The sequence below is a fragment of the Leuresthes tenuis genome, unplaced genomic scaffold (assembly GCF_036924035.1).
Source record: "Leuresthes tenuis unplaced genomic scaffold, fLeuTen1.0.hap1 SCAF_19, whole genome shotgun sequence".
Classification (NCBI taxonomy): domain Eukaryota; kingdom Metazoa; phylum Chordata; class Actinopteri; order Atheriniformes; family Atherinopsidae; genus Leuresthes; species Leuresthes tenuis.
In genome coordinates this window covers 1,859,362-1,884,784 of record NW_027325373.1, presented here as the reverse complement: position 1 = coordinate 1,884,784, position 25,423 = coordinate 1,859,362, and the positions used below count along the sequence as shown (strand labels likewise).

Here is a 25,423-nt window from a genome sequence, read left to right as displayed (position 1 = left end):
ACCAGTTAGGAGACCAGTTAGGAAACCAGTTAGGAAACCAGTTAGGAGACCAGTTAGGAGACCAGTTAGGAAACCAGTTAGGAGACCAGTTAGGAGACCAGTTAGGAAACCAGTTAGGAGACCAGTTAGGAGACCAGTTAGGAGACCAGGTAGGAGACCAGTTAGGAAACCAGTTAGGAGACCAGTTAGGAGACCAGTTAGGAAACCAGTTAGGAGACCAGTTAGGAGACCAGTTAGGAGACCAGGTAGGAGACCAGTTAGGAAACCAGTTAGGAGACCAGTTAGGAGACCAGTTAGGAGACCAGGTAGGAGACCAGTTAGGAAACCAGTTAGGAGACCAGTTAGGAGACCAGTTAGGAAACCAGTTAGGAGACCAGTTAGGAGACCAGTTAGGAGACCAGGTAGGAGAGCATTGCAGTAATCAAGGTGGGAGATGACCATGGCCTGCACCAGGAGCTGGGGGGCATGTTCTAAATAGATGTTTGTATAGAATTTGTTGTCATGTGGCAAGACGTCGCAGGTAGATGATGTCATCATGCAGCGACATGTGGCAGTTAAACAGTTCAAAGGTTTTCTGCCCCTAATCTTACTCTGAAAATGTAACGTCTGCCATTATAATCTGATAAATCACTAATCACACAGTGTGCTTTTGTATCAAAACTTTATTTATCAAACAAAAAGAATGCACCATCGAAATAACATTTCTATAAAAAAGGACCATGGGACTGTTCTACAGTGCATTACAAAACCAGCAATGGTATACAACAGAGTGGATAGAAACTTCATCATCATCAGCTTTCCTCTCTTCACCCAAACCAACTAAATGTACACGCTTAAATACTGCAGTCGCTAAGCTAATTTGGTTATAATGACTCTGGGCTTTCTTTAAAGGATGAAGTCCAAAGTGGATTTCCTCAGAATCGTCTGTCGGCTCCACTGTTGAACAACGATTCTGGAAATGAAGAAACTGTCTGTGTGAGAGCAGATAAGGGTCATTTTAATTTGGCTTCTTTCACCCTGATGAGACGGGGTTCACATCATTTTTCCTTTTTTCTGCACCATTATTTTCTTTTTATAAGCTGTCTGCACTGGAGCTGACAGAGTCGATTTCACACGACACCAGGCCACAAATTCAGCACATTCTGCCTTCTTTTTTCACTTTTTTCTCATCATGTGACCCAATAAAGAGTGAAGCGCTTAAAAAGAAACATAAGAAAGATGGATTCTCCTTTAAAATGTAGGAATTCAGGCTACTTCATGTTTCGGATCACTGGTAATCGTGCGTTTTGTGTGCAGAAGTCCATATTTTACTCAGATTTTCTGCCTTCAATGCAAAGAGAAGCTATTTAATGTAACCTTTGTGGTCAAAGGTGTATTGATGTGATGCAGCGATGCAGCTGAAAGCAGTTTAAAACCCTTCGTGGTGGTGCTTTCATGTAGGCTCAGAGCTGATAATCATTTCCCCTTATTAAAAAAACACGAAATACCACAAACCGAGAGCCAGTTACAGCTTCATTGATGTTTCACGTCAATATTTGATGGGTCTAAATGCACTATTTTGGCCTCCAAACAGATAACATCAAATATCAATGCAGAAATCAATGCAACTATATAAACATGCATTTCAGTACAACTAATTGATATCAAAGCATCAGCCACCTGGTTTACACGCCCCTAATTGGCAGACCAAGTGGCAGTGATGGAAAACGGCACTTTGACTATCAGAGGACTGTGAAAATTCCCATTTAAAATAAAAAAAACATTAATAATAATTGGATAAAGGGTTCTGCAATAAACACTGCAGCGAATGGTGCTACAAAGCAGCTGTTCTCTGGTGTCAGATTTCCCCTAAAAGCACCACAACAGCTGCCTTCAACGCATCACTTTTACCAAAAACAGGACCTGCAGTTTTACTTTCTATGTCATAATTACACTTCACTTACTCCTCCCCCTTTTCCTGAACCAGGAAGTACAACCTGCAGGTGAAAAGTGGGAAAAGAGTGAAAGCTAAAGCTAAAGTCGTGGCTTCAGAGCCCCGCAGAGCATCTGCTGTCCTGCAGTATGAAAGAAGAGCTGCATAGAGGTGATCGGAGCCCCAAGCTACACATTTCAAGCTGTAAATTAAAACAAAGCACTGATGTCTGCTAACAGTTCCAATTCGAAATAATCCACAATATTGGTAAAAAAAAACCTTTTAAGGCAATAAAAAGAACCGAAAACAAATCAGCACTTAAGTCCTTTTTTATTTTGTCCTTTGCTAAACTAAATTTACATAAGCAGAAATATCACATGGTTATAAATAATGGATTTCAAGAGCACTCGAAATAAAGTAATAATAATAATATATTAAATTTGATTATAAAAAGTCACTTCTACTCTAGTGGAACTGTACACTGTAAAAAAAGGCAGCTTTCTTTAATGTAGTTCTGCTGCAGCAATGCTTTTCCCCACAGAAAAGTACACGTTAACAACCGAAAAGAAGCGGAAAGATCGATAAATAAATACAAAATAAAGCATCTGGCTCTTCCAAGGTGGCTTAAGAATGCTCAAAAAAACCTTGAACAGAGCAGAAAATGCACCTCAGTGCTGATGAAGGGTTGCTGAATGAACGGTTGACTCTAACTAGCTGAAAACTAGCTGCTTTTTCACTAAGGGTTGGAAAAAAGAGGCTGAGGAGATTGTTGTTGTCGGGCAGTTTTGGGTGAAATTGCGCTTTTACTTTGCCTTTGCTTTGCGTTTGATTTCAGTTCATAAACTCTGCAGAATGACAGCTTGAGTGACGCCTGATGCCTTCGTACCGAACCGACCGCGTCGGCCCCTGCTCCGTCACAGCAACCTGTGACATCATCGAATCTAATTGGTTGATATTCAAACAACTTTGTTCGGATTCGGGCTGCGCTGGAGTTGATGTTGTCATGGTAACAATGAGTTTAAGTTATGAGAAGCTCGCCATTAAAAGGTTTCCTTGGCTGAGAAACGTGAGCAAACAAAGATCTGATGCTGACGGGTCGGCACCAGTGGCCCGAACCGGCTCCCAGCTGCAGCCACTAGAGGGCGCTCTTTCACACGTCCTGCAGATTTAACTTTCTGATATTTCCTCCATCGTTAATCGACCGAACTCCTCAGAGGGCTCAACACAGAGGTGTTAAACGACAGAATCTAAACTTTAAAACCTGACCTGATCTGAAATATTATACGATGCTTTTTGAAAGAATAAACAGGCTTTTTCTTTTAAATTAAGACCAATTCCTCCTCCTGCTGTGGCTTCTTACGTTAATAAGGAACTTCTTTGTTTCTGTTCTATGAATTAAAGTGAATAAAACGTCTCCGGCTGCAGAGCACCTGACCTGTTGTGATGCTTCACACCGAGCTGAGCTATGATGCCATCTCTACACTCAGTGTCTAATGTCTCCACTGTTCCCAGACAGCTGCTGCAAAGCAGCATCTGTGCCACTGAGGCGAAACTTTCCTTCTTCTTTCTTTAAAGGGAACACGGTGCTTTTGGGTGAAGCAGAGCAGCCCGACTCGTCTGTTCCCTGCGTGACAACTTTGCAGCAGGAACAAATTAACATAAAAAGACTTCAAATGGAGAGCCTTAAACACGGAGAACAAAAGTATAGCCAATTAGAAAGTCCCATTCATCCCGAGGGCCGCCGAATTCAGATAAATAACACGTTCAAGTCATTCTGGCACGGAGGGAATGTTTGCAGGAGGTTGTTACACCTCAGGAACTGAAAGGTTCTTTAAGAATGTGTCTGAACCGCCAACATCAGGATGAAGGAGACGTGACGCAGCTGCAGGGAAACGCCATCCATAAACCGATGGAATCAGCCTGCAACATGCTTTAAAATGCTACCGCTGTTCGCTGCTCAGCCCGCCTTCAGCTGAGGGCCCCGGCGAATTCAGAGGAACCACAAACACTGCGTTTAGAATGAGAAACAAACAGCAAACAGTGTTTTACAGATTCTCTCATTTCCTCTTGCTTTGATCCATCCGAATCGCTACGGCAACAAGAGGCCGCGTTGAAAATACTTTTGAGTCTCCAGGTTTTTCTGAGCGAAGTGAAGCAGAAGAGACAATTATATCGATGCTGCAGGGTTTAACCTGTTCAGAGCAAAGGTGGATTCTACGCTTCAGCAAAGGAAACTCACAGGAAGAGAAACGCCGCCGCGTCGGTAGAAACTGAGGCAGCAACCCATCGCAGGCCTGTTTGTTTGTGCCGAGTCGGTGTGAAATGACAGAAATATTCATCCTCCGATGATCCCCCTAATTTACAGGATGCTGTTCTGCTCGCTTACGACTTGTTCTGAGGTAGGTCTTTAATACGAGTTCCACCCGAGGACGCTGTCATAGAAAAAGACGCCGAATATCAAGGTTATGACAGAGGTGGCGAGTGTCAACCCCGATCTTAAAGATATCAAACGTCCAGAGATGCAGAAAGATGTCAGAGAGGCTCAGAATAAAGTAAAACTGCAGCTGAGCTTTTTAGTCTTAGAGGAGCTCTTTAAACCCTAATCAACCAAACAGAATTCAGCCTTTAATTCGTTACCCAGACATTTAGTCAGGTTAGCCGTCTTCTTTAGTGTGGACATGTTTTAAGTAAAAAGACAGTTTTAAAACTGAAACAAACAATCATCTAATAAAACTGATGCATCAGGGAAAAAATCTCAGTGATTCTTTGTATCTGAAGACTTTGTTTCTCCTGAATGTGATCATTTTCTGAGCCTGCCCCCCGAAACCCAATCAAAATGATGCCGTTTCCTAAAGATAACCAGGAAGTGACAACATTTTCAGCTCGTGTGTTGCACTGACACGTTACCAAGGCAACCAGCATCCATGAAGAGGACTGCAGCGTTGAACCAAGCATCTGCTGTAGCCCAAACCATGATTGATGTTTAACTCTAACCAGGAGCTTTTATTCTTTCTTTACTGATGAAATGACTGTTGGTAAAGTTTTACTGAAGGAACAGAACTCAGACATAAGTTTTACTGAAGGAACAGAACTCAGACATAAGTTTTACTGAAGGAACAGAACTCAGACATAAGTTTTACTGAAGGAACAGAACTCAGACATAAGTTTTACTGAAGGAACAGAACTCAGACATAAGTTTTACTGAAGGAACAGAACTCAGACATAAGTTTTACTGAAGGAACAGAACTCAGACATAAGTTTTACTGAAGGAACAGAACTCAGACATAAGTTTTACTGAAGGAACAGAACTCAGACATAAGTTTTACTGAAGGAACAGAACTCACTTGACTTGTTGTGCATTTTCTTCTCCTTTAAATCCCATTTTAGCCTTGCCTGGCAGTACTGGATCATCTCAGCTCAGCTCTCCTTTGCTTTCTGAAGCAGGAGAGGAGGAGCAGCTATGATCAGACCCAGCCTCAGACTCCATGTACTGCAACTCGCCGATGAGTCTGATCCCCGCGCCGCACGCCTGCCTGCATTCATTCACCTTTCATCCCGCCGCTTGTACCGCCAAGACGCTACCGCCTCCATCCCTCCTTCCCTCTCCATCCCTCCTTCCCTCTCCATCCCTCCTTCCCTCTCCATCTCCTCCTTCCCTCTCCATCCCTCCTTCCCTCTCCATCTCCTCCTTCCCTCTCCATCCCTCCTTCCCTCTCCATCCCTCCTTCCCTCTCCATCCCTCCTTCCCTCTCCATCTCCTCCTTCCCTCTCCATCCCTCCTTCCCTCTCCATCTCCTCCTTCCCTCTCCATCCCTCCTTCCCTCTCCATCCCTCCTTCCCTCTCCATCTCCTCCTTCCCTCTCCATCCCTCCTTCCCTCTCCATCCCTTCTTCCCTCTCCATCTCCTCCATCCTCTCCTTCCCTCCATCCCCTCCTTCCTCTCCTCCCCTCTCCCTCCCCTCCTTCCCTCTCCATCCCTTCCATCTCCTCCTTCCCTCTCCATCTCCTCCTTCCTCTCCTTCCCCTCCTTCCCTCTCCATCCCCTCCTTCCCTCTCCATCCCCTCCTTCCTCTCCTCCCCTCTCCATCTCCTCCTTCCCTCTCCATCTCCTCCTTCCCTCTCCATCCCCTCCCTCTCCATCTCCTCCTTCCCTCTCCATCTCCTCCTTCCTCTCCTTCCCCTCCTTCCCTCTCCTTCCCCTCCATCCTCTCCATCTCCTCCTTCCCTCTCCATCCTCTCCATCTCCTCCTTCCCTCTCCATCCCCTCCTTCCCTCTCCATCCTCTCCATCCCTCTCCTTCCTCTCCTCCCCTCTCCCTCCCCTCCTTCCCTCTCCATCCCTCCTTCCCCTCCCTCCCCTCCTCCCCCTCCCTCCTCTCCTCCTGCAGCTGTACCGGCCAGGCGAGTGTGAGCTTGAATGATAATATTAGAAATGGCGTTGTAATGAATTCCCGGCCTCATTCCTCTGTGCCCTGGCTCACACCACCCCTGCATATCAATGCACCTCCCTGCCTGTTCTCCCTCTCCCTCCCCCAGGCTTTTTTTTTACTTTCATCACAGAAAGATAAAGGTCTGTAAACTGCAATACGGTGACAGTCAAACATGGAGCCTGTTTCCTGTTTATTTAGCTGCTGAATGGCTCATTTGTCATTTTAAACTCCGGCTTTTCCCTTAAAACTTGTCCTAAAGATAAGGGTTGATGGTTTGAAAAGAGGATTGCTGCAGCAGCCAAAGAAGACGAGAGTCGTCACATCACCTAACGGGAACCGATCAGCTGTTAGGCTTTTTCCAGTGTACACCTTCCTCTCTCTAAACTCCTCTAATCCTATTCTAACTCATTCTATGTCCTGCTCTCACTGCAAATCTAGTTGTTTAAAGTACAAACTGACGGCTAACGTCATCCAGACTGGCCCCCTGTCCCAGAGTTCATCCCAAACCCAAATGAACCGCCACACGCCTCCTCTTTACCCGACTGTTTCTGTTCATTTAAGAAGTTTGAGTTCAGCAGATCATCACTTTCCATCGAGGGTAAAGTATCTCTGTGTTCAGAAACTTAAAAAAAACACACACAGCATGACTAAAAATGTCAAAAATATACTTTGTGGAATACGCATTATTCATGTTGATCTTTTTCTGGACTTTTCTCTTATTTTTCTATAAAAACTGAACCCCTGAAGTGAAGTTTTGACATTTTCCCACGTTGACAATCAGGGCTGAAAGAGGTACGTTTGTTTTATGGATGAAAGTAAGAGGAATCATGATATTAAGCTGGATGCTGTTGACCATCGATGTATCTCCTGCTGATTCATATGTACATTCCATCAAGCCCTGAAAACAGCTTATTGTAGGCCGATAAATGGGGACTTTAGTGTTTAAAAGCCACAAAACTCTCCACATTGGTCTGATTTTGGTGTTGATGCACAGACTCTGGCAGCCAGAGCTCATCGACTCATATCAACCGGCAGGTGAAGGCGGGACTGAAACAATCTGACCGGGGCTATCAGGAAACCTTTAAACTTTCACATCTGATCTGCAGTGAGCTCTTTTCCCTTCAGAAGTGCTCAGCAGGTCCACAGTTTGCAGAAACAGAATCGTCACTGACTTTTTATTCAGTTCGTTCCCCTCAGAGCGGCCATCTTTGAATCTATCGCTCCCTGATGAGTCACACTCAGATGTTGCAGTGAGGCAGTGAACTAACCCTTTCCCGACCACTTTTAGCGCCTGCATGTGACTCACATCGTGCATCAACTCCCATCGGGCTGTGAGCTGCTTCAGTTCTCAGCAGGGGGCCACACAGGCCGACCTGACCATGTTAAAGTGGATCAGAACATGGAAGTTCATGTTCCTCCATTTGAATTAGACCTGAACTCATTTCTTGCATCATTTGACCCTTCAGAGACTCTTTTTCACTCATTTGCAGTCCATGTTTGGGATTCAGACCGACGAGCAAAAGCAAAGGAAGCCACAATAAGTTTTCCAAGAAGATAATTTGGCAGCAACACAAGTAATCGCAGGTAAAGAGTGGAGAGAAAAGGCTTGATGAAGAGCAGCACTGTGGGAATCTACAGGTTTTTATACAGTCCAGAGAGAAAAGCCAGCTGAATCAGACTGGACTTCTCTCTGAATTTAATCTCCCTTTTTCTTCAAATGTCAGGATCCAGGAGACTGAAGGGCTACAGTTAAGCAAAACTCAACTCAAGGGAAAAAAGACAGACTGCTGGAGAGGATAATCCCGTTTCCACCACAGGAAACATCAGACACTGGTGAAAAAACTTTGGTGGCCGAGGATGTTTTCTCTTTTTTAACGATGGAAACCAAAAACACATCCTGTGAATGTTTAAATACGGGAACAAAACCAAGAGGTGAAGGAATACTGAGAGAAACAGGTGAGGTACAGTCACAGTAACTGAGCTGGAGGAGGACGCTAATAAATACCACAAACAGGAGAAAGAGGACGGATCTTTTAACTTGGTCTTCTTTTTTTTGTGATATTCCTCCCCCCCGTCCCATTAAGTCGGGGTGCTAGGCATCGGATTTTCTAGTTTTGTGTTTGAGGTTGAGGAATGTAAAGGGGTTTCAGTTTGAACTCCTAAAGAAGCCCCTCAACACTAATCCTCTGTACTGCTGTAGCGTTTATAGTCTGTTCAATTCCCTTCTGACTGATCCCAGACCCAGCAGAAACGAGCCGAAGCCAGCAGAAACCAGATCTGATTCCACGGGGGCATCTTCCGTGCCAGATTCACCCTTTTTTGCTCAGATTGAACAGAAGGTGACATCGAGGCCAGAAGAAGAGTTCCAGACTGGTCCATGGCTCATGGCTGGGCTGCACTGGGCTGCACTGGGCTGGGGTTAGAAAGCGGAGCCAGTAATGGCGTTGAGCTGCTTCATCAGCCCCTCTAGACTGGCCATCTGCTCCGAAAGGTCGTCCTGCTCATAAACCTAAAAGAAAACAGAATAAAGAGATAACATGTCAGTAAACTTCAACGTGTCCCTACATGCTGTGGAGTTTGGAAAGCACTTGTTATTCTAATTCTTACTCATTCCTGCCTGTACTACTTGGTTAATAACACTTGCTAACAATGCTAATAATCATAAGATGGCAGGTGGTTTCCATGGAATTACTCAGCAAAGTTTGAAGGAGTCTGTGTGTCTGATGAAAAATGTTTAAGACAAATTCTTAAATTCACATTAGGAGATCACAAAGTTCAACGCACAGAGACCACCTTTAGGTTATCTGAATGAGGGTTTTGTCTGATGATGAAAATCTGGATTTTACTGGAGCAAAGTAACCGTCTGGAAATGCTTTAAGTGACCACAAGTTGGCGCTCATTTTCAGTCAGTTTCTCAAAAACAGAAAAATATGTAAAAGACAACAGCTTCTTTGGGAATTCGGCTGTATAAATACACTAACCGGGGGCTCACACCAAAAGCTCACAACCCGCCGCTTCTACTTCTTCTGCCGCCGGAAGCGGCCAAAGGGGCGGGGCTTATATGTATAGCAATGAGCAGATATATAATAATAATCCATCCATACATCGGTTCCCTCTTTCACCATGGATCGTACTCTGGGCCTTCTTTGTGTTTGCTCTGCTGTTTTCCGCTTTTTTTTACGCCTTTTTTCCGCTTTTTTCCACCTGTTTTTCGCCTTTTTTCCGCCTTCGGAATCCAGATCGGCCCTAATTGGCTGTCGTCGCGTAGCGTCGCTGCTCATTTGCATAAAGTTGAGCCTTTCTCAACTCTTGAAGCTCACGAAGCTCACAACGCCGGCCGCTCATCGACGCCAGCTTACATTGAAAATTAATGGCAGCCGGCCGCTCACAACGCTTTTGGTGTGAGCCCCCGGTTACGTCTCAATATACAGAAAAGATGCACAAAAGGTAAGCTTTGGAGCACTTTTTCCTCATCAGCAAACTTAGTGACAGGATAACAATGAAACGTCTTCATTATAAGACTTAAAGACTGGACCAGAGTGTTCGAGAATGTTCTCCATTACCGCCATGAAAAAAATCAAAGGGGGGATATGTGATGTTCCAAAAACAAGCATCTTAGGTTAACTGGCAACCTGTCCAGGGTGCACCCCGCCTCTCGTCCAATGACAGCTGGGATAGGCTCCAGCCCCCCCACGGCCCTAAACTGGATTAAGCGGGGATAGAAAATTCATAATCCATCCATCTAAGCATCCACCCAGCAGTTCCAGACAAATTCTAAGGCACAGGTTGTGTGGTGTGGTGGTCCAACAACTTTTAGAGACACTTAAGGTGCATTTCGAATTTAAACAGCTCAAGATTTCTTTCCAGGAAGTTCCCAAAGGTTGTCTTAGTCCTGGGTCGTTTATATTTCCCCTGAGGTCCAATGCACAGGGTAGATTAAGGTCGCTGAGGTGTGCTGCTCCTCTTCATTCTGCATTTAAGTGTCAGCGCTGCCGATGGAGACAAACCAGGGAGTCCGTAAAATCTGAGGTCAACCCATTTTACAAGCTTTTGTGGATCTCAAACCTGAGATAACAGAGACAGAAATGTGGAAATAAACACTGAGAATGTTCAGTGTGAAAAGTCTCAGCCCTAAGTTTCACGGCAGACTCAAAGTTACTACCTCCAGGGCTAATTTTAAGGTGGATTGGCTTTTAAGGTGGCTTGGCTTTCTCCTCCAGAACTGAGGAAAAGAAACAGCATGCATGTTGGCTTTGCTTTTACTTTGCTACCTTAAATGCACAACTTCTAATGACCAATACTTAGTTTTCTGAGGCAGGTCCTGACACCACAGGGAAATATAGTCAGAGTAGCAGAACTTGGACGCAATTTGTTCTCTGATACCAAACTACAAACAGCTGAAATGGCTGAACCACTCCAGAACCAGACTGGTACGGCCGATTCAATCAAGCTGCACTGTTATTTCGTGGTGAGCCTGGGATTTCTTACCGAATGCACACTTTTTATTGGTAGAACACGGGCCACACACCGACAACCCAGAGGTGAATTAAACTATTCTGAATTGGGTACTTTCAAATCAAATTCATCTCGAGTTAATAAACCTGACAAGCCAGTCACGGTACTTACTGTTGCCCTCATAACTTCTCAAGCTGAACCAATCAGTTGGCGTGACAACATAATAAGACTGACATGGTTTGATAGCAGGGGTCAGCACTGAGGAACCTGCCTTGGAGGATTGGAATAGCACATATGGGTGATTCTCACGAAATTGCATTTTGACGTGTCTGTAAGGATTTGATAGCCTAAACGACTAAAACAATCAAACTTTTGTATTATATATAAAACTATGGGAATGAGTGATACCGTCAAATTTTATTTTTGTACAGGAACTAAGTCTTTTCAGATTACTGAATTGACATTTTTTTAATTACTTGTGAAATTTACACTACAGGAAAGATTTAGTGTAAAAAAAAAAAAAAAATGCAATTTTGTTACGGTAATGAACATAATAACTAAAATGACTGTATCAATAAAAACATTTCTGAATGTTTACACTATTAATTAATAGAACATGCATGAAAAAAAATAAAAGGTCTACATTTCATACATATTCAGTTATCATCGACTGAAAATGTGTTACGGTAATGAATTTATTTGGTCAACGACTCAATAAAACATTCCGAAAATGTATTAAAGAATCACTGATCACTAATTTTAATTGAGCCAGTTAATTGAGACCCTGCTTAATACTAATAAGAGAAAAAAATAGCAAAAGTTTTTGCAAAGGTTAGGACAGTTTCGTGAGAATCACCCAGATGCAGACTGTCATCCCGACTAAAACTTGCTGTGCAGAGACATAAATCATAGTTCCCAGTGCTTCCAACCACATCCTGGCCATGCATTTTACAATTTAAATGTGTCTCACCAACTTTCTCCAAGTTATTTTTGCATAGATTAGTAAACCGTTGCCCTATCTGTCCCAATGAGTGTCAAGTTCTGGTATTCCTGCCTGAAACTGCAGGACAGAGTTTTCAGAACAGACTTTTCTGTTGACGGTGAAGGATTATCATAAGCAGAGACTTTTAAATCTGCTGGAAAATGCTCAATAGAAACGAGAAGCTCAGAAGAGTTTATCACATCACATATTACCGGTGTGTCGGTGTTTCAAAGGACAGGTGACACCGAAAGGCACAATAAATGCACTTTAATCCTGCAGATGCAAAGGGATGCAAGGGTCCGGTCCACCTGAGCAAGCTGTTGCTCTGAGTGGGCCGCATGAACGGCTTCTGATAAAGTCGATGTGACACTCTTTCAAAGATGAGCTATACTGAGCATGGCTTCAAAGGTTTGTCCTTGCATATTCAATTTTCTCTCCAGTGTGCAGTGCGAAGCCAGAAAAGGGCACGAACGGATATTCCTCAAACTAAAACTGAAACTCTGGGTCAATGCAGCATCTTCATGATGCTGTGGAGCAAATATAAGCTCAAAGGAGCCAGAAAGAGGTTTATTTTATTTTATTTTCACATTTATTAGCCTGTGTAAGAAGCTAATTTTGACATTTACCTCAGAAGGCTGCAAACAGAAAGGAGGCATTCAATTTTTGTTTAAATTTAATTCAATATGCCATTGATGTGTTTTTATTCTTATCATTAGCAACTCAATTTTGCACCCCTGGACTTTAAAGTTATATAATATATTATATATAATATTATATATGCTATTACTGTACATGTTAATGATCTTTTAACATTTCCACAGAACTCCTGATAATAGTTATTTATTTCAAACAAGTCTGACAGGGTTACCAGTTTACTTTCTAATTATTTTACCGATTCACTGATAAATCCTAAAATTAGAAGCGTCTCAGCAACACTCCAGTAATTAACAGAAAAGCTCTCACATAGGGTGTGTGCTAAAGATTACAAGGATTTAAGTTAAGCTACACATTTTTAACTGAACAAATCAGCCCAAACATCTTAATTTATTGGTGAATAAACTTAAATGCTAACGTGGACAGTTGTTTTTTTCTTAGCACTTTCTTCATGATGCTGTGGAGCAAATATAAGCTCAAAGGAGCCAGAAAGAGGTTTATTTTATTTTATTTTCACATTTATTAGCCTGTGTAAGAAGCTAATTTTGACATTTACCTCAGAAGGCTGCAAACAGAAAGGAGGCATTCAATTTTTGTTTAAATTTAATTTAATATGCCATTGATATGTTTTTATTATTATTATTAGCAACTAAATTTTGCACCCCTGGACTTTAAAGTTATATAATATTATATATTATATATAATATTATATATGCAATTACTGTACATGTTAATTATCTTTTAACATTTCCACAGAACTCCTGATAATAGTTATTTATTTAAAACAAGTCCGACCGGGTTACCAGTTTACTTTCTAATTATTTTACCGATTCACTGATAAATCCTAAAATTAGAAGTGTTTAAGCAACACTCCAGTAATTAACAGAAAAGCTCTCACATAGGGTGTGTGCTAAAGATTACAAGGATTTAAGTTAAGCTACACATTTTTAACTGAACAAATCAGCCCAAACATCTTAATTTATTGGTGAATAAACTTAAATGTTAACGTGGACAGTTGGTTTTTTCTTAGCACTTTCTTCATGATGCTGTGGAGCAAATATAAGCTCAAAGGAGCCAGAAAGGAGATGAAAAGAGGTTTATGTTGTTTTATTTTCACATTTATTAGCCTGTGTAAGAAGCTAATTTTGACATTTACCTCAGAAGGCTGCAAACAGAAAGGAGGCATTAAATTTTTATTTAAATTTAATTTAATATGCCATTGATATGTTTTTATTATTATTATTATTATTGTTATTATTATTAGCAACTCGATTTTGCACCCCTGGACTTTAAAGTTATATAATATTATATATTATATATATAATATTATATATGCTATTACTGTACATGTTAATTATCTTTTAACATTTCCACAGAACTCCTGATAATAGTTATTTATTTCAAACAAGTCCGACCGGGTTACCAGTTTACTTTCTAATTATTTTACCGATTCACTGATAAATCCTAAAATTAGAAGTGTCTCAGCAACACTTCAGTAATTAACAGAAAAGCTCTCACATAGGGTGTGTGCTAAAGATTACAAGGATTTAAGTTAAGCTACACATTTTTAACTGAACAAATCAGCCCAAACATCTTAATTCACTGCTGAATAAACTTAAATGTTAACGTGGACAGTTGCTTTTTCTAAGCACTTTCTTGCATAACTTGACTGAAAAACAGTGATCTGTCACAGAAGCATTCATGGCAAACGATGGTTTAACAAAGTGTCTTAATATTTTCTTACATGGTGTCACACAGCTGTGCTTGAATATATTTTAATAAATCTATTTTGTGTCATAATTGTCATCTTATGGTTGCTTTGCTCGTGAGTTTCTTCTATTTTTGTAGCAACTTCTCTAAGGTAACATCTGTTACCTTATATGCATAAAGCTTCACGTTACGGTGCATTCCTCATCCGTCTGATGCATATTCAGCCTGCAGGCTGAAGCATTTACAGTCATTTCTACGTTTATTTCTACTTTAAACAGATGTTTAAACTTCAGAGAGAGAGAATGACACCAAAGTTGTTCATGACTCCAAAGTTTTACAGGGAAAACAATTGATATTTTGTTGAAAAAGTGAAGATTCAACCCTCAAAAAGATGAGATTAATATTGTATTTTGGGGAAATATCTTTAATTTAAATGCAGTTGCTTCTATGTCATAAATGTTCAATTATTTAACTCAAATAAATAAACAGTTTAAAACCTTAACAGCTTGAGATAACGCTCTAATTTAGCTACAGGTTAATCATAAGTAGCATTGAGTATTTTAGCTAGGAAATTGTTTTCAGTTCAGCTTCAGATCTATTTTGAAGAGGAAATTCTGGGGTTTGAACCCACTGAACTATCAGCCGAGTCCAGTTAAAGCTTTTAGCATGACCCCACAGTCATGTCAGATTAACTTTTGACAGATTTCTGATACGGGGCAGCTTTAAACACCCTCCAGTCATACATAGATTTCTATAAAGCCTCCATTTAAAACATCAGAGGTGAACACTGACCGTTCAGAAGCAGCAGAAGCCGTTCATACCAGATATGAACAAACAGACAAACGTAGGCCACAGCAACAGCTGAAGCTCATTAATACTTTATAAAAAGAAATGTCCAAGAATTTAGCTGAAAGACGCAGTTTGTCTGCCTGTCCTGCTGAATTTATTGAAAATACGGGACATTTCATGTTCTCTGTGATACATATTCGTCCTCCATGAGCTTTGGAAAGTCTGTTACAGTTTAATCTGTCTTCAGATATAATTCACAACACAGATTATCACAGATTTTGGCTAAAATAAAGGCCAGAATCTTTGAAAAGGCCCATTTCTCGTTGGGTTCTGGTTTTGCAGTTTTAACCTCCTAAATGAGGCTTTCAAGTGACATGATGACTGCGGGAATTCCCATTACTGGGAACGAAGGCAACAAACAGCAGCTGAAAAGTTGTTTTTATATTTATAATATGCATCCAGTGACCTTTGGACCTCCCGCTGGCATTCAGAGGGACGCCATAAAAGCTCATCTAAGAGCAGAATTTCCACTTTACACGGACAAAAAGGCTTCTATAAAAATCATTACAGTGGATCAAAAATTCTGAAGCAAGCCTGTGACCTCATCTAATCTACTGACCCAAAACAACAGGTTCACGGGTCAGAAACGCTTCATCGGTTGCACAGAACGCCTGTCGATGCTCCGCATGCATTTATGATATCCTGCTATCTCTGTCGACCCGCTGACCTGGATTCACATTCCTATAATCTGACAGAGATTCACTCCAGCAGGACGGAGGGAGCAGAGCACATTTAACCTCCGTTTCACACCACAAAGATATCTGCGGCTGACAGTCCGGCTGCTTCTGAGAGATCAGGAGAACCGAGGAAACCGGGAAGGTGAAAACACCTTCATGGGGTCGTAAACTGAACACAAAGGAGCATCTGAAAAGGTTTTCTGCTGCATTAGACAGACGTTTGGCTTTATTATCATTATTAGGGAGATACGGCCCTGAATGAAACCCACAGAAAGCATGAAACCCTTGAATCCCTTCTTCATCCATCCTGAGCAGCAACAAGAAGCTAAACATGACTAAAAACCTTTATCCCGTGAGGAAAAGGAGACGAGACGCAACAAAAAGGTCGGTCATGTGACCATAACTATAATTAAATACATGTTGCTGAATAAAAATGAGACTAAATGGGAAAATCTGCTAAAATCTCTCTTGATTTTTGTTGACTAAAGTTATTTCCTCTCATTTAGTCGCGTTGCTGTTGTTATTCTGCAGTATTTCTGTTTCCTGCGTCTCTCTGCGGCACTTTCTCAACAAGATGCAGCTGCGGTGGGTTCACAAACACACAAATAAATATATAATATATATATATATATATATATTTATATATATGTACCCCAGCCAGGGTTCATCTTTACTTCCAACATGTTTGGCTGGTAAAATAAATGTGTTGTAAATTCAAATCAGAGCGTCTCCCGTGTCTTTAATGGATGTTTTCTTGAGTCTAACAATTATATATAAGTAACAATAATATAATAATAAGACAACCTTGTTTGAATTGTGAAATGAGTTTGACTAAAACAACATTTTGGTTTCATCTATATAACTAAGTAGTTATAATATATTGACTGGATTAAATAAAAAGAGACTAAAACACCATTTTCATTGACTAAAACTAGGCTAAAACATCCATCCATCATCTGCTCCTTATCCGGGGGTCGGGGGGCAGCAGCTTTAATAGAGAAACCCAGACCCTCCCTGTCCCCGGCCACTTCCTCCAGCTCCTCCGGGGGGACCCCGAGGCGTTCCCAGGCCATAGTCTCTCCAACGTGTCCTGGGTCTTCCCCGGGTCTCCTCCCAGTGGGACGGGCCCTGAACACCTCCCCAGGGAGGCCTCCAGGGGGCATCCTAACCAGATGCCACCTCATCTGACTCCTTTGATGTGGAGGAGCAGCGGTTCTACTCCGAGCCCCTCCCAGATGACTGAGCTTCTCACCCTATCCCTAAGGGAGGCCCAGACACCCTGCGGAGGAAACCCATTTCAGCCGCTTGTATCCACGATCTCGTTCTTTCGGTCTCTCCCCACAGCTCGGGACCATAGGAGAGGAACCGGTAAATAGAGAGCTTCTCCTTCTGGCTCAGCTCCTTCTTCACAGTGACGGGTCGGTGCAGAGCAACACTGCAGACGCTGCACCGATCCATTCGTCCCTCACTGTGAACAAGACCCCGAGATACTTGAACTCCTCCACTTGGAGAAGGATCTCATTCCCGACCCGGAGAGAGTATTCCACCTTTTTCCAGCTGAGAACCATAGTCTCGGAGTACAGTAAAGTATTATTAGACTAAAATAGTCACGAATAATTCAGATGCTCTGACTTTCAGTCGACTGAAACTAAACTAAAAAGAGTGAAAGTGACTAAAACTAATAAAAACTAAAATGCCACGAAGACTAAAATGAAAACAAAAACACTATTTGACACAAACTGAGTTTCGGATTCTGTAAAATGTGACGTAACGTGTTGCTGAATGTCCCTAAATTACGCTAAAGTGTCCTTTACAGAATGATCAGCTGCTCAGCAGATGGGGGGGGTGATTACATGTGTCGCTATGGCAACTGTAGAGGAGCCAGGTAAGCAGAAGTAATTCTTCTGATGGGATAAACACGATTAACTGCTGTGCTACTAATTGAACGAGCAAACTAACAAAGCTTAAAGCAGCCGATATCTGATCTGGTGAGACTGAAGAGTTCAGCAGGTTCCATCAATGGAGGAATAATGTTAAATTATCCAAACATTTCCTCAGTTTGATTTACAGCCAAGGATCTAAAGTCTGAGTTCTTAACATCAGAGCAACAAAGCTGAAGGAAGTGTGGGGTTTATCAGGCTTAAAAGGTTGAAAAACCACCTCTGAAGAGCATGGAGTTGGGCTTGAACACTTCTGCAGTGCTGTGATGCCAACTGGGGAAGCAAGAATTGGAGTTTGGGCTATTTTCCTTCCTGGTTGAGCTCATGTTGTTTGCTCTTAAGCTTTTCTCTATTGTGGAACAGGCAGAAGTCCGAGTGAAGGCTTCTGAGATGGAGTGAAACTAAGTGTTGAAATAGAACAAGTGCAGCTGCTGTGGGTGTGTTTGACCTGTGCTGCTCAGGATGATTCCTGTTGCTGTCAGTCTGCTTCTGTCTGCAGTTCACTTTCAGCTCATCACCACCCAGCAGCATTGTGTTCTGCAGGACTGAATGCAGGCCCGTCTGTACTGGCTGAAAAACCCAAATCCTTCAGAGATAGATGCAGATGTAGCCATAAATATGCCCATAAGCATATAAGGTGCTTTCATGCACAGGTGGAGGAAATTCAGGACCATAGTTACACTCCGGATAAGAAGTCAGGAACACAGATCAGCTGCAGGAAATTGTCAGGAACCGTAGGGACTTAGGACACAGACGCAGGGTCTGTTGGGTTCAGAAGGTCTATTATAACAAACACACAGAGCACTGCGGGGTGAGCTCCCGGCAGCGCAAAAGATAAGGCTGTAAAACTCCTAAGCGCTCTCCTCCGTAACTAAGGCAGCTATGAAAGTTACAAAACATAAAACTCTCCAAACTGGGAAAACAGAAAAGCTATGAACGCTTAACAAAGCAAAGACTCGCTCTCCTAATTGTCACGGTTTATTTTCCGTTCCATGTCTCGTCACTTCCTGTTTTATTTTGAAAAGTCACTAATCTTCTCCTCTGGTTTCAGGTATCTTGCCCTTCCTCCCTGTCAAGCGTCTGATTGTCTTCCCTGATTCCCAAAGAGTTTCCACCTGTTCCCCTTTGGTCCCTCATGTGTTCAAATAGTCTGTTTCCCTTGTCTTGTGCCAGTATTTTGTCTCATTTTGAGCTTCATTACCAGCCTCTTGTCTTGCCTCTTGAACCCACAGATTCCTGCAGTGAGCGACTCTCCTGCAGTGCATCTTGTTTTGTAATTTATTCTTGTTCCAGCCTTAGTTTATTTATTGAACGGTAAGTTTCATAGCTTTGTTTTTCCTCCATTTTCTAGGAGTGATTTTTCGTTGTAACCATTCAAAGTCGCCTCCGTTAAAGAAGAGCTTTTAGTTAAAGTTTCATAGAGCCTCTGTTTTATTAAGAGTGCACCTTTGTTTTCTTCCGCCTCATTTTCAGAGCGAGTCTTTGCTTTGTTAAGTTTTCCTGCCAGTTTGGAGATTTTATGTTTTGTAACTTTCATAGCTGCGTTCCACCTTAGATATGGAGGAGAGCGCTAAGGATTTTTATAGACCGGGAGATCGCCCTGCAGTGCCGTGATCTGTCTTCTGTTTTGTTATAATAAAACCCTCTTTGAAAACATACGACCCTGCATCTGCGTCCTGAATCTCCTGGTAACTGACACTAATGAGGCGGAATAAAACAAAAGACTCTGAACTTTAACGATAAAAACTCTCCTTTAACGGTGGCTAATCGGAGGTAGCTATCAATGCTACAACAAAAATCTCTCCTTCACAACGGAGGAACAAACAAGACTATGAAACTTACCGTTAGACAATAAATAAACTATGGCTAAGAACAAACTACAAACAAGACAGCAGGAGAAACGCTCGCTGCAGGCTCGTGGTTTTATGGAACAAGACAAGGGCTGGAAATGATGCTCAAAATGAGACAAACAGGCACAAGACAAGGGAAACAGACTATTTGAACACATGAGGGACCAAAGGGGAACAGGTGGAAACACTTTGGGAATCAGGGAAGACAATTAGACGCCTGACATGAGAGGAAGGGCAAGATACCTGAAACCAGAGGAGAAGATTGGTGCTTTTCAAAATAAAACAGGAAGTGACGAGACATGTGACAGAAAGAGTTAAAAATGAATCAAAGGAAAGTTTCTCACACATTGATCCCAAAGACAACAACCAAAAGAAGATGAGTTGTTCCCCCATTGTGTGGTTGAAGAATAATTCTGATATTTTTGGACAATTTCTCTAAGTTTCCATGTGTAAGTTTTCTATAAACTCTTTCAGAGACAGAAACCTCCTTTCAATAATCAAACAGGATGTTCCTTTAAATAAAGCATGAGAAAAACAATCAAACAGGATGTTTCTTTAAATAAAGCATGAGAAAAACAATCAAACAGGATGTTTCTTTAAATAAAGCATGAGAAAAACAATCAAACAGGATGTTCCTTCACAATAAAGCATGAGATAAACAATCAAATAGGATGTTTCTTTACATAAAGCATGAGAAAAACAATCAAACAGGATGTTCCTTTACATAAAGCATGAGAAAAACAATCAAACAGGATGTTCCTTCACAATAAAGCATGAGAAAAACAACAAAAAAGTGACTCAAATGAAGCCTTGCCAGCAGAAACAGATAAAAGTTGTTGTTTTTTTAAAAAGAAGACTCCTTAAAAGACACAGAGGCTCTGAAAAAGGGTTATTTTCACAGTTTCTGATGGAAACTGAAGCCGACGTCAGACTCTTTTTAGATTTAAACTAATGTGTTGAACCACAACAACAACCTGAGTCTCACTCCTCCTCCTCCTTTTATTCTACTTCACTGCAAATTAAATAAATGCACATTTATGCTACACTTTCCTGATTTATTCACCCCGTGCAGCCGTCCAATAGTGTGAATGTGTCTGATGGACAGGCCAGGGGGCTGATGGGAAAAGACCAGATCGATTACAGAGACCTGCTGACCTTTAACATCTTCCTCCCGTTCCTCTCATTTCTCGGTTATGCTGCTTCACTGCTGATTCCTCTCATCTTTCTCTCCTCCCCTACTCGTCTGCCTCACCCCAAAGCATCCCTTTTCTTCCGTTGTTGTGGCAACCGCCTTTTCCCGTCTTCCTCCTCCTTTTCTCTTGTTTTGGTTGAATTTTTCCTTCTCTTTCCTCCTCCATCCCTCCTTCTCCTTAACTTCCCACAGTGATAACTCGCAGCTCTCTACTTCCCCCTCATTACCCCTTTTCTACCCTGTTCCATTTTCCTTTTCTCATCTTCTCTCCTCCAGTTGCCGTGGCGACACCTCCTTCTGTCCTATTGTCATTGAATCACACATGAATATTTAACAAGTCCCTACGTCCGACATCGCTCCACATCATCTTCTGTCGTTTATCTTGTCCTCCTCTCTCTTTTCCTCATCTCCTCTCAATCAGACAGTTGCTCCATCCATTACGCCGACTCCCCCCAATCTCCCCCTCTCTCCCCCCCATCTAACAGTTCTCTCCCCCCACTATTTCTGTCTTGTCTCAGATTTTTTACTTCATCATCTCTGCTTCTTCTTCTGCCTTTTCGGCTTATTTTTGCCCTCTTATGGCTCCCTTTTCTTCTCTGTTCCTCTGCCTGTGTCCTTTTCTTTTCTCAACCCTCTTCACACTTTTCTGGCTCCTCTTTTTCTTCTCGTCTGAATCCTCCCTCCGGTCTCTCTCCTTAACATCGACACACACAGCTGTGCATCCCCTTCATTGCTTCTTGTCCTTCGACGCCTCTTTATCCACCGTTTTTTTAACTTTACTCCACCTGTGCCTCTTTTTAATGTTCAGTGTCTTCCTCTCTTTCCCCCTCATCTCGTTTCTCTCTCGGTTCCTTCTTCCAGCCCTTTCTCTCCCTCTTTTTTCGGTTTCAGTCACTAATGAACTGTGTTTTATTCCACAGCTGAAAGGCCACCGACGCACTCGAGGGAAGGAAACAGGTGTAGTAACAACGCTGTGAGCATGTCTGTGAGCACGCTGCACACCTGTTTCTCTCTTTATTGTAGGACTGTGTGGCTCAAACGTTAACAACCTGATTTTCTTGATTTGTTTGTGGGTATTTTTCGTCTGATACCTGCAGAATAACACCGTTTAAATTAACTTTACCACAGATCTGCTAAGTGGGTAATTACACTCTAATAACTGCAAATCACACAGTTCACCTTTCTGCAGCTTTTATGAGGAAAACTGAAGAAATATCAGTCTTTCCAGCAGAGCTCGGGTACCGTCTGGGAAACTGTTTGCTTACTTTACTTTAAAAAGTAGTTTATTTTCAGTGAGAACATGATGCTTCTGATACAAAACAAGAGATATTTATATGCTTTTTATGCACAATGTGTTCGTTTTTTAGTAATAATGTGAATAAAGTGAAGAGGCCAAACTCTTACCGTGTTTGAAGTAACTTCTTGCTCATTTCTACTTAGTTATTCATTAAATTACAAAGCGCCATTACATCTGATTAAATATGAATAGGGACTAAGAGATGAGTAAATCTCTCACGAGGAAACATCTGTAACGAGCCACCAGATAAATTAAGTGTGACATGGCTTTAAAAAAAAAAAAAGATTTATTTTAAAGCGTCAACAACAGGAAGTGGATTAAGTGGGTACAGGAACTGGATTAAATGGGTACAGGAACTGGATTAAGTGGGTACAGGAGCTGGATTAAATGGGTACAGGAACTGGATTAAATGGGTACAGGAACTGGATTAAGTGGGTACAGGAACTGGATTAAGTGGGTACAGGAACTGGATTAAGTGGGTACAGGAACTGGATTAAATGGGTACAGGAACTGGATTAAGTGGGTACAGGAGCTGGATTAAGTGGGTACAGGAGCTGGATTGAATGGGTACAGGAACTGGATTAAATGGGTACAGGAACTGGATTAAGTGGGTACAGGAACTGGATTAAGTGGGTACAGGAACTGGATTAAATGGGTACAGGAACTGGATTAAATGGGTACAGGAACTGGATTAAGTGGGTACAGGAACTGGATTAAGTGGGTACAGGAACTGGATTAAGTGGGTACAGGAACTGGATTAAATGGGTACAGGAACTGGATTAAGTGGGTACAGGAGCTGGATTGAATGGGTACAGGAACTGGATTAAATGGGTACAGGAACTGGATTGATGGTTGAACATCTTTAGCCACTATTTAGCAAATAAATAAATCAGATGACCTGATAACAGGAAGTTAAGGCCATGAAGTAGATCCCAGAGAATCGTTTGAAAAATAAAGAATCTTAAGGTTTTCTGTGGCTTTGGCCCAAATTTACCCGGAGCAGCCCCACAGTTATTGACTCTGGTGTCACTGAGATCCTCCTGCTTTCTGCTCCCAACACTTAAACCCCCAGAACCGACTGTTCACCTGATATTTCACCAGCTGGCAGCTGTCATTGCAACAAGACAATCAAAGTGATTCACTTCACCTGCGAGCGAATTTAATGCAGTTGCTGATCGATGGACTTCCAACGGGAGACAAAGTGACCTCAAAGATTACAACTCTGTCTGTTTCTCAGGAAAATTAAGAGAATTAACTGTTTTTAAAACATTAGCAGCAGTCTCACTGATGAGGATTAACGCCTCATCTCTACGTTACAATAAATTACACAAAATCCAAAGAAAAAAACAGTTTTCTGAGCATATCTCACGTCTCATTTGGACCGAAGCCAAAGGTGTCACCTGAAGGCTTTGCTGTCATTCCCCGTTAGAGCAGTTCACTCAGAAGGCAGCCATGCATCAACCTGAGTAAACATTCCCCTTAGAGATGGATTATTTCATTCTCCTGCCACTTCCCATCTCCAGCTCCATTTTAAAGGTTTAAAGGTTCATTCTGTGGCTTTTCTATGAACCAAATAACTGATCAAATATGTTACTGAAGACAGAAACTGTGCCTATGATGAACTTTGGTGAAGGTACAGCAACATTAAATCATTCTGAGGCCCCTTGGAGGAGTTGTGTGACCATTTCTGCCAACATTCATCCAGAAAAATGCAGATTTGTCTGCTGTGGGTCACTGTTTTATTTGATAACCTCGAACGACCGATAAAACACGAGCTCACAGACAGTTTTCTCTTTGCAACAGTGACAAACGGTGGCTACAACAAAAGAAAAACTGCATTCTGGCTTCATATTTTTTCTTTATTTTGTTCTAAATGTCGTTCTTGTCTGTGTTTTTAAAGGAATTCCACTCAGAAGTATCTAACGTATTTTGCTAGAGCAGCATTAGCATCTAAACTAAAATGTAGCCCGAAGCACGTTTTTATGCCAGTTATCAAACAGCTCTGTGCATTACTGCCCCCTTGTGGTGACACTCATGCATTACAGCTGTCGGTTAAATCAGCAAAGCTCCACATTTGATTTCTTATCAAAGTCCTTCTCCATCCATGTTAAAAATGTTGAAAAAAGTCTGTTTATTTCATAAACAAACTCGCATATCTGAAACTTTGATCTAAAATGTACCAAAATATGAATGAATAAGTGGATTTAACTGATTAAACATTATCATCAGATATTCTTTATGTTTTTAATTATGTTTTTTGAGGCTGAATATTTCCTTGAGCTCACACAGGGCCAAATCAACATGTCTGTGGTGTAAAGCTAACATGGCATCAGCTCCTGCAGCACCGGCTTCATGCAGACTTACGTTGGTGGCTGAATCCTCGGCAGGCTTTGCTCCTCCTTCTTCTTGTAAGTCCGGTGCCGTCGGTACCGACACGGGCAGCAGTGGAGAGCGAGCTTTACCAGCCTGACCCAAAGAGGCCGTCTTCACCTGGGGCTTCGGGAGGCTCGCACCTGGACAAGAGAAAAGATGCTTCAGACGTTGTGACAAAATGCTTCCCGGAGCGGGTCTGTAATCATGCAGCAAGCTGATCTGATACCTGAAATAACTCCTCTGGGATAGAAAGGTGAGGGGAACTGGGTGATGTTGGTGATGGTTTTAGTCCTAACTGCCAAAGTGTAATCACTGATTTTTAAGGCGGAGGGAAAAGCATAATCAAGAATCTCAGAGCTGGAGCAGCAAATATTACAGCAAATTCCTTCTATTATTTTAAACTGTAGGGTAGAACAATCAATTATTTAAAGTATAATCATGCTGATGAGTCTAATCAGGGATTTTTCAGACGGATCTGGGAGTTCAATGCAGGATTTTAGAGGTCAGAATGTAATCGGTGCTCAGAGAGAGAGAATCCGAGCAGATGGGATTAATAATACGGACATCCATGATCCCAGAGGCAGGATGGCTGCCTCGGTCAGTTATTTCACAGACGGAACATGTGGGGAGAATCAATGACTTTAGTGAGAGGATGATAAATGTCATCTTTCATGTCAGTGGCTAAATGATGAGTATTATTGATCATTTTGTGGGCTGGATGTGATGCTGTGGGAAAGGGGCGTGTTAAAAACAGGAGAATCGATTCTTTTTCATCACAACAAGTTCCACTTCTGATGCAGATGCTGTAACTGTATTACAGTCCATATGGATCAGGTACTGCCTCCCAACTCTTGGGACATTCTCCAGTTCATGTGGTTCTCAAAGGAAGCTACCAGAGAGGCATTAATATGTCCACATTTCATCATTTATGTGTCAGTGTCTGACTGTTTAAAAGCATTCTCACGGATGTGCTGACCCGGGCCAAATATCGAGTTGTCCCATAAACGAGGAAAATATATAAATGGATATATGGGTCAGTACTTTTAGCGTAGTAAAACTTTAATATTGACATCCACACAGCTGCTGACAGGAAATATTTGACC

General features: G+C 41.9%; 1 protein-coding gene across 2 annotated transcripts in view; it reads right to left on the bottom strand.

The window, feature by feature from the left end:
• Positions 1-6,293: 6,293 nt before the first annotated feature.
• Positions 6,294-25,423, bottom strand: part of dcc (DCC netrin 1 receptor) — a 277,918-nt gene continuing 258,788 nt past the window's right edge. For both annotated transcript variants that reach the window (XM_072372603.1, XM_072372604.1), the window contains exons 28-29: positions 24,312-24,460; positions 6,294-8,850 (exon numbers count right to left, since the gene is read on the bottom strand). In XM_072372603.1, coding sequence (XP_072228704.1) covers positions 8,761-8,850; positions 24,312-24,460 — 239 coding nt within the window. In that variant the 3' untranslated portion in view covers positions 6,294-8,760. The remainder of the gene's footprint in view (positions 8,851-24,311; positions 24,461-25,423) is intronic.